At 39.1% G+C, this 18,057-nt stretch overlaps 3 protein-coding genes and 1 pseudogene across 3 annotated transcripts; all 4 read right to left on the bottom strand.

The window, feature by feature from the left end:
• Nucleotides 1-1,006: 1,006 nt before the first annotated feature.
• Nucleotides 1,007-1,996, bottom strand: LOC122358674 (olfactory receptor 1500-like). The gene has a single exon (XM_043258533.1). The coding sequence runs from the start codon at nt 1,976-1,978 to the stop codon at nt 1,007-1,009; it is 972 nt and encodes a 323-aa protein (XP_043114468.1). The 5' UTR covers nt 1,979-1,996.
• A 2,119-nt stretch (nt 1,997-4,115) lies between these two features.
• Nucleotides 4,116-5,066, bottom strand: LOC122359453 (olfactory receptor 52K1-like). The gene has a single exon (XM_043259760.1). It carries the CDS (start codon nt 5,064-5,066, stop codon nt 4,116-4,118), a length of 951 nt encoding a protein of 316 aa, XP_043115695.1.
• Nucleotides 5,067-8,774: 3,708 nt separating this feature from the next.
• On the bottom strand, nt 8,775-9,736 carry LOC122359267 (olfactory receptor 6N1-like). Its single transcript, XM_043259575.1, is given in 2 exon segments — nt 8,775-9,331; nt 9,334-9,736. Coding segments are annotated over 2 exon segments (960 nt in total).
• Nucleotides 9,737-11,255: 1,519 nt separating this feature from the next.
• LOC122359503 lies at nt 11,256-12,223 on the bottom strand (annotated as a pseudogene).
• Between the last annotated feature and the right edge of the window lie 5,834 nt (nt 12,224-18,057).

Genomic DNA, 18,057 nt, shown 5'->3' with positions numbered 1-18,057 from the left:
TATCGTTGAAATGTAGCAATTGAATATCTGCACAAAGATATGCAAGGGCCATCACTTTTAGGATGTTGTCATGAACATGCTATTTCATTATTCATTGTAACTATCTTTTTTTCCATGAAACTTATAAAAATATGGTCAATTAGTGCACATCATGCAAAGGGAAGCAAAGCTATCTTCCTGTAAATGCTTTGAAGTAAGAAAACACAAAATGTCTAGCAGAAAATCTAGTATTAATATAGTACTCAGACAGTAGTACTGTTTCCTGTAAGTATAACAAGTCAAAAAAACTTTATGACATTAGTTGTATTTGATTTTTAATTATCTCTAGCTGCATCTCAGAATACCAAAGCACATAATAGTCTAAAATATTTAAGATGTCTCACATATTTATGTGTTTTCTTATGCTTTTAATAAACTAAAGGAATAAACTTTCAGATTTTTTTTCAAGTTCAAATGGCAAGAAACAATCCAGGAAAATGATTACATGGTAAGCTGTCACACAATTTAAATTTTTTACAAGGAAATTTTAAAAATAAAATAATATATCCGAATTTTATGTATTTTCAGCGATTTGTCAAGACAGACAAAAGAACATAAAAACAACCCAGAAATGTAACATTAACTGTATCATATAAGCCTTTATAAAATTAATGGTTTATTCAGAACGCTTACTGTACATTGTTTAGAGGAAAGAAGATTTTAGAAATTAATATATTTTGGTAAACACCAAGTTAACTCATTATTAATACAATTACTGGTGGAAAAACTTATCTTCTCTAAAAAATAAAATAGTAGAAATATGTCATTAGTCTGAACAGGTCTTTAACAGACAAAATAACAGGGAAATATCTGCAAAATAAACATGGTACACTCAGAAAAAAAGTAGTGAGTCGCATATTCTTTCAAATGGTATATACAGTTTAGATGCTAATATGTACTCTGTAAGTATTTGTACCATTGTTTTGAGTGTGTAGACAGAATGCAAACTCAGCAACACTGAAACATTTTAGTCTCTGCCCAACAACATGGTCATCTGCATGCTAACTTTTCTCTGTCTGATTCTCTTCCTTAGTGCATCTTTGATTTCTTTTGTTCTGAAGCAGTATATCAATGGATTGACAACAGGTGGAAGCAGACTGTACCACATAGTTAACATAATCCGAAGGTCAGGAGTGAATGCAGCTGTCAAATCAAATGTATATACAACACATCTGGGGACAAAATACAGAAAAACAATAAAGAGTTGAGGAGTGCAAGTTGATAATGTCTTATATCGAGCCTGAATGTTTGAAATTTTGAAAACAGATGTGAAGATGGCAATAAAAGAAAATATAATAAAAATCAAAGGGCTCAAAAGAATAAACATGGCACACGAAAATGCAAACAGCCTTTTCTGTTTTATATCTCGACAAGAAAGTTTAATGACTGCATTTCGTTCACAATAATTTTGGGTTATTATGTTGGAATTGCAGTAGGGCTCATCGAAGGCATGATAAACAAGGACTGCTATGATAGGTATCAGCATTGTCCAAATCACGCTACATGCAATAAAAACGTTCTTGTTTGTTATAAGGACACAATATCTCAGTGGGTTACGCACTGCAACAAACCGATCAATGGCCACTAACAGTAGGACAAAAGCGTTAATGCTCCCTAAGTAGTGAACAAGAAACATCTGCACAAAACAACTATAGAATGATATAGTGTTGATGCTGAAAAGATATTTTGCAATGGCTTTAGGCAGCGTGACAGTTCCAAAAGCAAGATCAGACACTGCAAGAATACAGTAGATCAAATAGGCGGGTTTCTGAAGGCTTCTCTCATAAGCAATAAATGCAATAATAAAGATATTTCCTCCCGTTAGTGTCAAGTAGACAAAGAACAAAAGGGTTCCCATGGCTCCATAATACTGTGGATAGAGTCCTGGAAATCCCAGAATGTAGAATTCAGTAAAGATAGTGATATTAGTGAAGGTCATGTCGAACAGCTATGCAGTTACCAATTTGTGCACGCTACAAGAAAAAAAAAGAACAAAGCTGAAGTTGAAAGCAGATGTAATGACATAAAAAAACATATACAAAACATTAAGGAATATATTGCTAATTGAACCATTTTAGGCCATTTCTTAAAATTACTTCCATAGAAAACCATATGTGATTAGCGTAACGGTATAATGCAAAACATAAATAGTAGCCTATAATTGTTGTAATCTTGTATTTGGTGGATCCTAACCATTTAAGCATTTACCACAGCTATAAAAGAAATAAAAAGATACCTTCCGTATCAGTGTCCATCAGATAATGACAAAAGTCACTGTTTTTCATCTCTCTCTTAAGATGAAAGAAACCTCCCACACGGTGACATGTTTGACAGGGCTTGTGTGTGATCACATGAGCTTTGTTTAGTGTCCATTGGTTATGATATCTGAGAGGATTGCATATAGCTATGAATCGATCGAGAATTAATTTGTAGCCCCAAGATACGGATAAAATACATCTGCGTGAAGCAGGCGTTGAATGAGATGATTTTGTCCGACAGCCAGAACATTGAGATGACTCTTGGCTAGGTCGTTGTTCCGAGTGCAAGATCTGCCATTGCGAGGTTACAGAAGGTTAGGTAGGTAGATATAAGATGGAAGGCAAAGCTCCTACAAGTCCATAATATTCCGAAGGAAGTCCAGGAAAACCTCGTAGAACAAACTCACTTTTTTACGTAACATAACATGTAAATTTAGAAAGCCTCGAGAGGGCACTGAACATAGCAAATTTATTGTTATTGTTTGCCATTACAGTAGGTGGAGGTAGGAGAGATTTACTGAATATAAACCCATGAGTTAATGCACTTCTTCAGTTCTGTCAGGCTTAAATAAGTAAAAAATAAATTACAGCTTTTCTCATTCTTAACATTTTGTCGGAGAACAAAAGTCATTAGCTTCTTCTTTATGCATATAAAAAATGGATGTGTTGGTTATGGAGGATTCAGCCTTTTGATAACACTTTATTTCGATAGTCCACTTTAGATATTCTACTAAGAGTAAGTAACTTTGCAACCACATGCCAACAAGCAGCCATTAGAGCAGCGTTTTTCAACCCTGGTCCTGAGCACCTCCCAAGCAGTGCACAATTTGTGTGTCTCCCAAAACAAACACACCTGATTTGACTCATGAGCTCATTAGATGAAACTCCAGGACCTGAAATGGGTGTGCCACATACGTGCCCAGAACCAGGGTTGAGCAAGCACGATCTGGTAATTCAGGTTTTTGAGAGGTGCGACCCTGGGGTCTGCCATTGGTGCTGGATGCACTGGCCCTTCGAGCCTCTTCAACCTTTCGGCTTGATAAGAGTTCTTGCTTAAATTGGCATTGCTGCTCACCTTTGCTTTGGTCAAGCTTGTGGGGGATTTACAAGTGCTTTACAACATGCAGACGATGCTTTTCGATGTAAATTTACGGTGTAAATACAGACACTGATTTTTGTTTTGTGGTTTGAGGCCCGAATTGAAACTGACACAAATTTGTTGATATTTTCATTTATTTAATTTAGAATTGGGCTTAGTAGACATTCTTACACAAGCTTCGGCATCGAAACAATGGTGGATTGATGAGAGCTCACTCAGTGCAGAGCTATGATAAAACCAAAAACTGATGCCATTGTCAATCAACAGTCGTATTTGTATGTCTGTTACCTGACTGTTACCAGTTCAGTACATGGATCTCTCTCCCAATGAGCTAATTATCTATATCAGGTGCAATGAATAAGGGACACATACAAAATGTGAGTTAATGTAGACATAATGTTTTACAATTCAGAGACTGGAACAGAAACTACATTATTTATTAATTTATATTTCATCCCAATTTTTGTTATATTGTGCAATATAATATTTAATAATGACTTTTATTAATGATTATTAAACTATTAAAAGTTAACATTTTTGTTATTTAATTAATAGATGATAACATTGACAAATAGAGCAATAAATATGCTTACTGAAATAAAAAAATGTTTATACGTCAGGAAAAATATTCATTCAGTGATTGTAAATGTAAGAGCAGCCTGAATTACAATGATATTAGTATATAAACAGGGCAAAGCAATTTCAATATTATTAGCGCATCATATCTGCATGTTCACTTTCCTATTTCTAAATTTTTTTTTTAATGCATCTTTGATTTCTTTGGTTCTAAAGCAGTAAATCACTGGATTGACAACAGGTGGAAGAAGACTGTACCACATGATTAGCAAAACTCGAATGGCAGGTGAGATAGCTATTGTCACATCATGCACATAAACAACACATCTGGGCAGATAGTACAGACAAATGATAAGTAGTTGAGGAGTGCAAGTTGAAAATGTTTTATATCGGGCTTGAACATCTGAAATTTTGAAAACAGATGTGATGATAGCAATAAAAGAAAAAATAATGAAAATCAAAGGCCCCAAAAGAACAAACATGGCACATGAAAATGAAAAAAACTTTTTCTGCCTAACGTCACCACAAGACAGTTTGATTATTGAATTTTGGTCACAGTAATTTTGGGTTATTACATTAGAATCACAGTAGGGTTCATTGAAGGCATGATAAACAATGACTGTCAGCCATGAAATACAAATGGTCCAAGTGGCTGCACATACTAATAAAATAGTCTTATTTGTAATAAGGACACAGTATCTCAGCGGATTACACACTGCCACAAACCGATCAACGGCCATTAATAGCATTAGGAAAGAGTTAATACTCCCTAAGTAGTGAACAAAAAACATCTGCACAAAGCAGCTATAAAATGATATTTCACTGTTATTGAAAAAGTATTTTGCAATGGCTTTAGGAAGTGTGACGGTCCCAAAAGCAAGATCGGATACTGCAAGATTACAGAAGATTAAGTAGGTGGGTTTCTGAAGGCTTCTCTCATAAGAAATAAATGCAATAATAAAGAGATTTCCTCCAGCTAGTGTCAGGTATACAAAGAACAAAAGGGTTCCCACGGCTCCATAATACTGTGGATAGAGTCCTGGAAATCCCAGCAGGTAGAATTCAGTAAAGACAGAGACATTTGTGGGAGTCATGATTTTAGAATAGCTTTACAGAGTTACCTGTTACAAATGTACTAAAATATAAAAACTATTTAAAAAGCATTTACACAAGCATTTGACTGTCAATGCAAAATAAAACAACAGATAAAATTGACATTAATTATCATTCACATACATTACCTCAATGGAAACTATTCTGATAATAGCATAATTTAATGGAGAAATTGTATTAATCCACAAAGAAAAAAAAAAGCCTTTCTCTTTGTGCATTCATCTAAAAGTGCTACACACTAGTCACTATTTATCAAGACATATAAAGACTAAAGGCACCTCCCACAATTTGACGTGTTGTGAGTTTCTGCCGTGAACTTATGAACAGTTTAATTTCTTGAACATGCTTAAATCCCTGTTGTCATGAAAAAAATGTGTAACTTTAATATAATACACTGAAAATGACCAATATTCAATTCATTTTTTGTAAGCCTACAACAGAATAAACTGTAATGTGTACTTTAGGCCTGAGTTACAGTTGATTTTTACTTTTGAGCATAGTGAAAGTTTTAATAAGTAAATAACTTATGTTCTCCTTTGAGGGAACTCCACACTATGTTGTTACCAACACTATGGAGAAGCCCCTCAGTGTACGTAATGTATCTGAAGCATGAATGAAGCTATTCCAATCCTGATTGGTTTTGCAACATAATGTAACATGTGATGGCATAAACGGAAGCTATAAAAGGATGCCTGCACACAACAGAGACAGCTTTTTGCATTTCAGCAAGCGCTCTGTGTCAAAACTGCCCTATTTGGTGTTGTTTGTCAAAGTACTATTATTATGGCGAGTGCACAGTTTAAATGGAGTGTATCCCTACCCAAGGTATATAATGGGTGGGGAAACACATAATCTGTGTGTGCATTGTTTGGGAGCGTCAGAATGGTGGCATTTGTCAGAAGGGCTTGAGACTGCTGAGCTCAATGGTGGCCATAGTGGCTGTGGAGAGACATTTGTGGCTAAATTTATTGGGGATTAAGGAACAGACAGGGCCTTTCTCCTAGATGCCATGATAATGCCTTCTGGCCTGTTTGGCGACGCAGTTAATATCGTCATTCACAGGTTTAATGAGGTGAAAAAGTGGCTTCTTCCTTGCCGTCTTCATCAAGTTCCTTGTACTGTCAGAGACAAAAATTGGCTTCAGGGCATCTGTGTGCTTAATTATATTGACGATTGGCCCAGTCTCAAGAGATGGAGGTTTAGCGTTGAGATATCATTTTCTTACAGATTACAGCAGTCACCATGTCCTATTACAAGCAGACAATGGTGGTCTCGTATTCGAATCATCAGGGGGGGTCTGAGGTCGCAACCTCTGTGCAGATTGTTGCATCAGATCCTCATGTGGTGCAAAGGGGAAACTGTCATCTCTCAGAGCAATGTATATCCTCGGCGCACAGAATCAGGGAGCAGACGTCCTGTTGAGGCAGGGGTTGAAGCCCAGTGAATGAAAACATTCCCCCAAGGTAGTGAAGTCGATATGCAAGAGGTTCGATTTGTTTGCGTCTCGAGAGATGACCCATTGCCCGCTGTGGTTTTCTCTTACACACCCAGACCTGCTGGGGTTAGACGTCATGGTACAGATGTGGCTGAGGCTTTGTCTAAATGCCTTTCAGAGTTCTGGAGAGGGTCTGGAAGGAAGAAGTCAGTTTATTGTTTTTAGCCCCAATTATGCTGGCCCAAGTATGGTTCTGACATCATGTCACTCCTGGCAGGCCAGCCATGGCAAATCCCTTTGAGGAGGAACCTGCTGTCTCAGGCAGGGGGTGCAATGTTTCACCTTCAGGCAGAGCTGTGAAAACTGGTGATTATGTTACTCAAGAGAGTGGGGGCTCTCCAGGCCTTGCCTGGAGTTTGCCCCTAGAGGAATTAAGGCCATTTTACATGCTAGGCCTGGCTATGTGCCTAATGTGCCATCAAATGTGGCATGGCCTGTGTTTCTTCCATCCTCCACCTCATTTGTTGGTAGAAGAAGAGACATTTCATCTGATCTGCCCTGTCAGAGCATTAAACATCTTTATTCAGAAGTTCTCACATTGGAGGAGGCCAGAATAGTTTTTGATTTGCTTTGGATCACTGAAGAAGTGACTTCCTGCTTCCAAGCAGACTATTAGTAATTGAATTATTCAGTCTATTGCCTTGGCCTATTAGGTGAGGCACCTTGAGGGCCCACTCTACTAGAAGTATGACTTCCTCTAGGGCCTTCCATACTTTTTATAGCTTGGACCTTCCCTCCACGCTAGGTGCATGAGTACTCTTGTCCTAAGTTGTGCCTGGTTCAGGTTTACACTTGGGCATGTGTGTTTTGGTGTGGCATAGGAGGTATCTGTTCCCCATAGTGTCAGTACCAACGCAGTGTGGAGTTCCCTCGAATGGTAACTGTAACACTTGTTCCCTGAGAAAGGGAGCGGGGAAAGGTGTCTCTTTCCCACACCTTTCCATGCCTGGGAGCAGCTTGCTTAATTGCAGAAGCTGTCTCTGTTGTTTGTTGGCATCCTTTTATAGCTTCAATTAGGCCAACACATGTTTCGTCATGTCGGAACACCAATCAGGATTGGAATAGTTTCATTCATGCTTTAGATAAGCTATGTTGAAGGGGCTTCCCCATAGTGTCGGTACTGACACAGTGACTTGTTCCATTTCTCGGGAGAACAAAGGTTACAGTCAAACCCCATTTTCCAACATGTCACAACATTGTGCACAGTCATCTTGTCAAAATTCATAAATTGAACCCTATTTATTGATGCTGTGCACTGCATTATGTTTTAAACAACTTGTAGGATTCTCCATGATCAAAATTTCAGATATACTTTGAACTTTTCAATTAGTTTTTTATTATGCTTTTTTTATTTACAACTTAATTCTAAATAGGACAGAAAGCAACATGCAGAGAGACCGGGTTGAGGATCTAGAAATGCCAAGCCACCTGCCACCACACGAAAAGCCCCTATAAGAACAGCCAATAAATAAAATTGGACATTTACATGTTAATAATAATGATAATAATAATACACACACACACACACACACACACACACACACACACACACATATATATATATATATATATATATATATATATATATATATATATATATATATATATATATATATATATATATATAATAACAACATGAGCTGTAACCACCTTGTGCCATCCCACTGTTAGACTCAAAACTCAAAATATTCTAAATTCCACAAAATCCCCAATTCCAAACCTATTGTGTGATTACAGTGTCTTATACCTTTGTGAACTTAATTCTTTACAACAACCGCATAATTCTACAGTAAAATATTTATACACATTAATACAACAAATATAAGAAAATACTCATATTTAAACAGTTTTTTCTTGAATTCTTAAAAGCAGAATTAAGGCCTTCCGGTGGAGAAAGGATTTTGTGTCAATATTTGTGTGGCTATTAACCAAACTGGGATAGTTAAAAATAATATCATAATGAATATTACAGTTTGGCCTCTTGTTAACATTTAAGACAAACAATTAACTGGGAAATAATGTAGAGAGCAACAGAAAAAAAACAACTACAATGTACATGGATTTTTTTCATGGATCCTTTTTTCTGTCAAAACATCTTTGATTTCTTTATTCTGTGAATCACTGTGTGGACATAATTAATATGATATGAGTACCCATACTGATAAGAACCATATAAAAATCCATTTTAAGAATGTTAGAGCAACTGTAAAGGAATGTCAATTTGTTTCTTTTGAAACAGTCTTTTTAAAATCTTCCTTACCTCTTCTGTTCTTAAACAGTAAATAAGGGGGTTGATCATAGGTGGTAGTAGGTTATACATCATAACAATGAGTAATCGCAAATCAGTACTGTACTTTACACCAATGTTGCCAAACAAATAAATAAGACACCTGGGTAAAAAATAGAGAACAATTATGATGAGCTGAGGACTGCAGGTGGAAAAAGTCTTAATCCTTCCTTGAGTGCTTGAAATGCGCATAACTGCCACAAAGATGGAGCAGTAAGTAAATATAATAACAGCAAAGGAACCTATTAGTACTACAAGGGCATATATAAGGGCTGGAATACTATATAGTGATCTGTCTGTACATGCCAGTGTTGTAACAGAGACATGATCACAGTAACAGTGTATAAGTGTGTTTTCTGCACAGTAAGGGAGAGGGTAAGCTCGACTGACTATCATTAAGGGCCCGGCTAAACTCAAAATCCAAGAGCCAAGGATCAAAATGAATACATTTTGGTTTGTCATGAACTGTGATATTGAAGTGGATAACAAATCGCTGCGTATCGATCCATAGCCATTATCATCAAAACATTTGAACACACACCACCTAAATAATGCACAAAGAACATCTGAACAAAACAACCCAGGAATGAAATAGTTCCATCTTGAAACCAGTACCTGCTGATTATCTTTGGTAATGTTGTGGTGCTAAATAGTACATCACACACCGCTAGATTTATAATGAAATAATATACAGGCCTCTGAAGGCTTTTAGTTGTTACAAATGCTGTAAAAAATAAGGCATTTCCTATCAATGTCAACACATAAACAAGAAATAGAACGGCTGATACGAGACCATAATAATGAGGCTGAAGTCCAGGAAAGCCGACTATAACAAAATCCTTCACAGAACTAATGTTTCCCGCTGACATGATGAATATCAGTCCAGCCTTTTCATCTTCTGTATGAAGAAAATGCAGCACAAAATTTTGCATCAATTTACATGATTTACATTTTATAGTGTACATAAATCAATCAATCACTTTTATTTATATAACACTTTTAACTATAGAGATTGTGTCAAAGCACTGAACAGTATCAAATAGGAGAATAGAATGATAGAAATGTATAATGACAAGATTAAACACTTAATTTTTATTCAATGCAGAGACGAAGTGTAAGTGTCCTTACACTGAGATATGCTTGTTTTACTTTATTTATAGCTGACATGTAAATGTCAGGCCATAGCCTGTTACACAGATGATGCTGTTCCCTTCAGGGAGAGTGACAAAGGGAGAGAAATAGAGAAATCCCTTCCTGATTTTCCTTTATAGTTTTCTTTTTTATTTTTTTACTGACTGACACTGAGAGTTTGATGAGCAATACTGTAGAAATCCAGCAGTTCTATTAATGTGAAGCAGGACTTCAAAGCTACACCTCTTAAAGAAACTATAATTCTTTCATAATTTACTCAACCTCATGGCAATTCAAACCTATATCATTTTTAACATAGAGTAAAAAGGAAATTTATTGAATAGTTCATCTAACTCTTTCCAATAATAATAGTTCATAAGCTGTCAAGCTCAAAAAAAAAAAAAAACAACGAAAAGAACCAAACACTCCATAAATTAAACATGAAAGACAATATGAGCTCTGCAGCTACAAAAATAAGAGTACACATTCAATTCAATGCATTACAAAAGGTTGAGACTTTTGAGGCAGGACCACATCTTTTATGCATTTAATAGGGGCTATATTTAATGTTAGATTCATTTCACATAAATTTTGAGAATTTGATTCTGTTGCATATTGCAGCAGATGTGTGGTATATTGTATAACAATGTGAAAAATACTCTCTGCTTTTGTTGTTGTGTGGGAAGCTGCATTGAGAAGAACAGCAAATCTATCCGTAAAATTGTGACATTGGAAATATTATTAATATTGAGTAAAGTATGTACTTTAAGTACAGTGTTCCTAAAGTTGTATTTGTAGAGAAACAAACAGGTAAAACTTTAATTTTAATAGTCCACTCTCTAAGACATTCTACTAAGTAAATTTTGAAACTACATGTCAACTAGCAGTCATTAGAGTATAAGTATACTTCCTGCATAATATCTTCTAACATTTTATTTGGTTTAGTCCACAATGTACTTCATACTGACTATGAGAAACTTTGCAAGTATGTGTCAACTTATTCTAGTAACTCTAAACCTACCCTAACAGTCTACTCTAAGAGTTAGTAGCTGCAAATTAACAAGGTTTTTTTTTTCAAAATAAAGTAACCAGAAGATGTGAGACTTTACTATAGATTAAAAAAATTATATGTAGCTTTCTTGTGTGCATTCAGAAATTTTCAGAAAAAATATTTGTTTCCCCTGAAAATGTTATAATTTACAACGTATATGCCATTTTTACTGCAACATTGTGGTCTAACTCCATTAATAAAGCAGATCAGAGCAAATGTAAAGACATGGCAATTTTCCTCTTCTGAAATTGACTTCTTAAGATCTTTTTCACTGTTTCTGTTCTTAAACAGTAAATGAGGGGGTTGATCATGGGCGGCAACAAACTATACATCATAACAATAATTAATCGCAAATCAGTGCTCAACTTAATACCAATGTTACTAGACAAATAAATAAAACACCTAGGTAAGAAAAAGAGAGCAATTATGATGAGCTGAGGACTGCAGGTGGAGAAAGTCTTTATCCTTCCTTGAGTGCTTGAAATTCGCATAACTGCCACAAAGATGGAGCAGTAAGAGTAAATGATAACAGCAAGAGAGCCCAGCAGTACTACAAGAGCGTTGATTAGAGCTGGAATACTATATAGTGATCTGTCTGTGCATGCCAGTGTTGTGATGGAGACATGATCACAGTAACAGTGTATAATGGTGTTTTCTGCACAATAAGGGAGAGGATAAGCTCGAATTACTATCATTAAAGGACCCACTAAACCCAAAATCCAACAGCCCAGGATCAGATTGATTACATTTTGGTTTGTCATGAGACTATGATACTGAAGCGGGTAACAAATTGCAGCATATCGATCTATAGCCATTACAGCTAGAACATAAGAACCAACGCTACCTAAATAATGCACAAAGAACATCTGAACGAAACAACCCAAGAATGAAATAGTTCCATCTTGAAACCAGTACCTGCTGATTATCTTTGGTAATGTTGTGGTGCTGAATAGTACATCACACACGACTAGATTTATAATGCAATAATAAACAGGTTTTTAAGACTCTTAGTCATTATAAATAAAATAAAAAATAAAGCATTTCCAGCCAATGTACAAACATAGACAAAAAACAGAAGTGCTGATACAACGACATAATAAGGAGGCTGAAGTCCAGGAAAGCCGACTATGACAAACTCCTTTACAAAGCTGATGTTTCCCACTGACATGATGATTATTAGTCCTTAGAGAAATGTTTAAAGTGCCTTTTCATCTTCAGTTTTAAAAAAAAGGAAAGAAAAGAAATCAATATTTAAAAGCGCTATTAGTACAATGTTTACCAAAAAGTACACTAAAAATAAAGTCATAATAAAAATAAAGAAAGAAGAGAAACAATCTGCCACACTTATTTCACAGTCTACTGTTAAAGTACTCACACTGAGTTGTGTCAGTTTGTTTATATCTGACATGGAAATTAAGAAGATGTTCCTTAAGGAGCAGTGACGTCTGGAACAGCTAGTTTTGTCGTTATTTGCTCACCCTCATATCATTCCAAACCCATATGCTATTTTTTATAACATAGAACATGAAAGGATATTCTTGAATAATTTACACAATTTTTTATCTCCACAAAGATTACTGCTGCCAAAAAAGAACGAAGCACACCATACAGAAATCATAAATGCCCACACAACTATAAAAAATATAAGCACACAGGTTAAAAATGTGAGTCAATAATCTACTTAATACATAATAATAATAATAATCTTAGCAGTCTGCTCATAAAATATCAGTTGAAGAGATAGCATAAATTTACTGAGGTGGAACGAGTTGTGTATAAAATTGAGTTATTTTACACAGTAGATTCTTTTTGTTATTTAATTATAGATTAAATAAGTAGATTTTGACATTAAAGCACATGTGATATATAACCTTTCTCACTGAGTCAGAATTGCCACTTTCCATATTTTCTGATAATACTGAGCAGCACTGTACAGTTAGAAGGGACACACAAATTAATCAGGTTGATGCAATATATCTTCAACCTTTAAACTTAACAGAGTTGGAAAGCACCCCTGTTATTTAAAAACAAATTTCATTAGACTACTATATGTAAGCTGCATCGAGTAGCATGGGGTATTCATTTTGAATCTTCAGTATAATAGATAATAATACAGTGTTTTAGAGTCTTTAAAATGAGAAACTTACTGAAAAATATTCAATTGAAATGATGTGCATTATTTGCAAATGAAAAACTTTTCTAGCGCACAAGAAAATGCTGTAATTCTCACCCGTTACAGTTTTCTGGTTTGTTTACTTTTGGTAGCACTTTACAATAAGGCTCAATAGTTAACATCAGTCAACAACATTAGTTAACATGAACTAAGAATGAACAATACTCCTACAGCATTTATTAATCTTAGTTAATGCTAATTTCAGCGTTTACTAATGCATTATTTAAATCACATATTGTGTTTGTTAACATAACGAAAAAAATGGGTGTTCAGACAAAATTAGAACTCCTCAGCAAGATCATCCTGTATAATAAACAAATTATATTCACCTCTTTATTTTTATATTTGTATAGCATTACACATCAAATTTATATGAATTTACTTAAACATATTGTCTATAATATAATATTAGCACTGTATAAGTAATGCTATAGCAGAAGGTGCAAAGAAATACTATAATTTAATAAGAATATACATTTTCAGGAGCCCTTGAAAATCTAAAATGTCATTCTTGTCAGAAATCAATCGCTGCATCGGAAGGTGAGCCAGACATTTCTGGAAATAAAGATCTGGTTTGCTCAGCATCTACCAGGCTTTTGACTGTACTGGATACGGATCTAGAAATGGTGGCTATGCTTGCAGTGCATGAGGAGCTTACTAGGGCATGGAAGGCACCTTTCACAGCCAGAAACCGCCCCAGTGGCTCCTCCTCCTTCACCACCCTTGACAGCGAAACAGCATTGGGAAGATTTGGGACGGTGAGCCAACGGACTAACCACCTCACTTCTGCAGGAACGCAGGTAAGAGTTATGAGACGCCCGAGCCGGGTCCCTGCGTTCCCCCTTGCTGCCCCATTGCCTGTACATAGGTGGTTCCGCTCGGTCTCTGGATGCCTGGTTGAATATTCCCAGGCTATCCCGGTGGCTCCTGCGAACCATTCGACTCAGCTATACGATTCAGTTCGCTGGCGTCCCCCCAAGTTCAGTGGGATCCGCTTTACGTTAGTGAACGATGCGGGTGCCCCTGTCTTGCGTGTGGAGATTGCTGTCCTTCTAGTGAAGAATGCGATAGAGCTGGTCCCTCCAGACGATATGAGGTCAGGGTTCATATCGGTTATTGGTTCATATGCTGTGACGAGTCGGCTGCCCCTCCTCTTTATTGTCATCATCACCCCGTCCTTTATTCGCCGCCCTTCACCAAGCTCCCGACGGGAGTGGGTGTGTTCGAGAGGAGGGGTGTGGTATTGGTCAGGTCTGGCGGGGTGTGACGAAGCACACCTGAAGTGCATTTAGCTCGTCACCGTCACCGTTATATGCCAAATCTCCTCGGGAGACCGGTCTCTTCCCCCGTGCATGCACGCTGGTGTCCTCGTGGGTCCAGGAAGGGTGCGTGAAGGAGCTCGCCCGCCGCTGGAGAAGCGCGTCATGGGACCACGTAGTCCAGGCGATGACTCCCGTATAGTCCAGGCGACGACCACACTCGTGTACGGCTGACGGGCCAGGGTGCCGAGCCGTGTATCCCCTCAATCTCTGACGACCGGAGGAAAGAAGCGACGGAGATGCCGCGGAAGAAGCCGCCGCCCCTCGCGCCCCCCGAACAGGAGAGGGGAGCGCGTGCGACCGCCGGACTCCGTCCCTTACCTGGACCCTGCCCCCTTGAACACTACCTGACCTTGCACTTTCCCTGCAGCACAACGAGGGCACCAGTTCCCCCTTTTTATTTGGAGACTTTCTCCCTGGACACTTTATTTTGTATTTATTTTGTTGAATAAAAAGCCTCTCCGAGGCCTGACGCCACGCCCACTGTGTCTGTCGTTGGCTCCCCCCGTCACACTGGTGGAGAATGCGGGCAAGGCGGAGCTTAGACTGCACAGTTGGGCGGCACCTGATGACGTCATCCCCTCTCGCTTGTACCCACGCCGGGACGGAGGAACGACGGAGACTCGCTTCCAGCCACCAGGAAGGGTAAGTGACGCTTGCTTTTACTGTCATTTACCTGGTGGCTGGTTGAGCATATCGACTAATTCCCGGTTTCTCTGTCCCAGTGCGAGAGGGGAGTTGCCCGGAGAGGAATCCCTGCCCCGCCCACTCCGACCGCTGGAGCCTGATTGAGGAAGGTAGCACTCCTGTGTGGGCGGCGACCGCTTGACGGGGTTGACGCTTGGGGAGGGGAATGTGACGAGTCGGCTGCCCATCCTCTTTATTGTCATCATCACCCCGTCCTTTATTCGCCGCCCTTCACCAGGCTCCCGACGGGAGTGGGTGTGTTCGAGAGGAGGGGCGTGGTATTGGTCCGGTCTGGCGGGGTGTGACGAAGCACACCTGAAGTGCATTTAGCTCATCACCGTCGCCGTTATATGCCAAATGCGCCTCTCCTCGGGAGACCGGTCTCTTCCCCCGTGCATGCACGCTGGTGTCCTTGTGGGTCCAGGAAGGGTGCGTGAAGGAGCTCGCCCGCCGCTGGAGAAGCGCGTCGTGGGACCACGTAGTCCAGGCGATGACCCCCGTATAGTCCAGGTGACGACCGCACCCGTGTACGGCTGACGGGCCAGGATGCCGAGCCGTGTATCCCCTTAATCTCTGACGACCGGAGGAAAGAAGCGACGGAGATGCCGCGGAAGAAGCCGCCGCCCCTCGCGCCCCCCGAACAGGAGAGGGGAGCGCGTGCGACCACCGGACTCCGCCCCTTACCTGGACCCTGCCCCCTGGAACACTACCTGACCTTGCACTTTCCCTGCAGCACAACGAGGGCACCAGTTCCCCCTTTTTATTTGGACACTTTCTCCCTGGACACTTTATTTAGTATTTATTTTGTTAGCCTCAGGCCTGACGCCACGCCCACTGTGTCTGTCGTTGGCTCCTCCTGTCACAATGCCTAAGAAAGGCGGTGGGTTATGACCAATCGTGGGCATTTCAAAGGCTCCCGCCTATTTCAGTGCGTCTGTCCCCAGGAGTGGTTTGCAGCAATCGACCTGAAAGACGCATACTTTCATGTGTCGATTCTTCCGTGCCTCAGGCCATTCCTGACATTTGCGTTTGAAGGTCGAGCATATCAGTACAAAGTCCTACCCTTCAGGCTCTCCCTGTGGCCACGTGTCTTCACGAAAGTCATGAAGGCTGCCCTCGCTCTGCTGAGAGAACAGGGCATTCGCATCCTCAACTACCTGGACGACTGGCTCAGTCTATGTTGGGTCTTCGGGTCAACCAGGAGAAGAGCAAACTCTGTACGCAGAGGATCTCTTTTCTTGGAATGAAACTGGATTCGATCTAACAGATGGCACGCTTCACACAGGAGCATGCCAAGTCGGTGTTGAACTGCTTGAATATGTTCAGGAGCAGGACGGCGGTCCCACTGAAATACTTTTCAGAGGCTCCGGGGGCATATGGCTGCAGCCGCAGTGACGCCGCTTGAACTACTCCAAATGAGACCGCTTCAGCACTGGTTCCACGATCGAGTCCCAAGGTGGGCGTGGCAACGTGGCACTTACCGGGTTCAAATAACACCGGCCTGGCGCCAAACCTTCACCCCGTGGTCAGACATCTCATTCCTTCAGGCCGGAGTGCCCCTGGAGCAGGTCTCCAGGTATACCATGGTTTTTACGGATGCCTCCACCACCATCTGTCTGCTGACAAATATCTGTCTGCTGACAAATATTTGTAGAGCTGTGGGCTGGGCGATCCCTAACACATTCGCTAGATTCTATAGTCTACATGACTTCCGCATGTCCCTGTTCACTAAAATTGTGGGATGTTCCCCAGTGTTCCAGTCTTATGAAATGGGTAGTATTGACAAGAGTAGCTGGCTTCTTGTGGTCGAGCCCTGGCACTGAAAGAGGCAGTGTCCATGGCGTTTTTGGTAGGGATCCAAATTCGTAGGTCATCCAAGTAACTGACTGAAAGGGAACGTCTCGGTTACGTATGTAACCCTCGTTCCCTGAAGAAGGAAATGGAGATGTCATATCCCGTCGCCACGGTGCTGTACCTCCACTGAAGATACCACTGACAATATTAAAATTTTTGTAAAAAGGTCAAAAAGGTTGAGACCTTTAAGGCAGGACCATATCTTTTATGCATTTAATAGGGGTTATATTTAATGTTAGATTCTCTTCACATAAAATTTGAGCTTTTGATTTTGTTGCATTATGTGGTGCATTGAATAACAATGTGAAAAATACTCTCTGAAAAAAAATACATTATAAAATACATTATAACAATAACTAATCGCAAATCAGTGCTCAACTTAATACCAATGTTTCTAGTCAAATAAACAAAACACCTAGGTAAGAAAAAGAGCAATTATGATGAGCTGAGGACTGCAGGTGGAGAAAGTCTTCAACCTTCCTTGAGTGCTTGAAATTTGCATAACTGCGACAAAGATGGATCAGCACTTTGTTTATATCTGACATGGAAATTAAGAAGACGTCTGGAACAGCTAGTTTTGTCGTTATTTGCTCACCCTCATATCATTCCAAACCCATATGCTATTATTAACATGGAACATGAAAGGATATTCTTGAATTATTTACACAGTTCTCCACAATCTCCACAAGGATTATTATGGCTACTGCTGCCCAATGAAACATACCATACAGGAATCATAAATGCCCATACAACTATAAAAAATATAAGCACACAAATTAAAAATGACAGTAGTCAATAATCTAACTTTGCAGTCTGCTCATAAAATATCAGTTGAAGAGATAAATACATAAATTTGCTGAGGTGAGACGAGTTGTTGTGTTTAAAATGTGTTTTACACAGTAGAAGTAATTATAGGTCAAATAACAAGATTCTGAGACATTTTGACATTAAAGCACATGTCATATATGATATATA

This window comes from Puntigrus tetrazona, chromosome 15 (assembly GCF_018831695.1).
Source record: "Puntigrus tetrazona isolate hp1 chromosome 15, ASM1883169v1, whole genome shotgun sequence".
NCBI classification, from domain to species: domain Eukaryota; kingdom Metazoa; phylum Chordata; class Actinopteri; order Cypriniformes; family Cyprinidae; genus Puntigrus; species Puntigrus tetrazona.
Note: the sequence above shows the minus strand (reverse complement) of the source record. Positions and strands in the feature narration are given on the sequence as shown.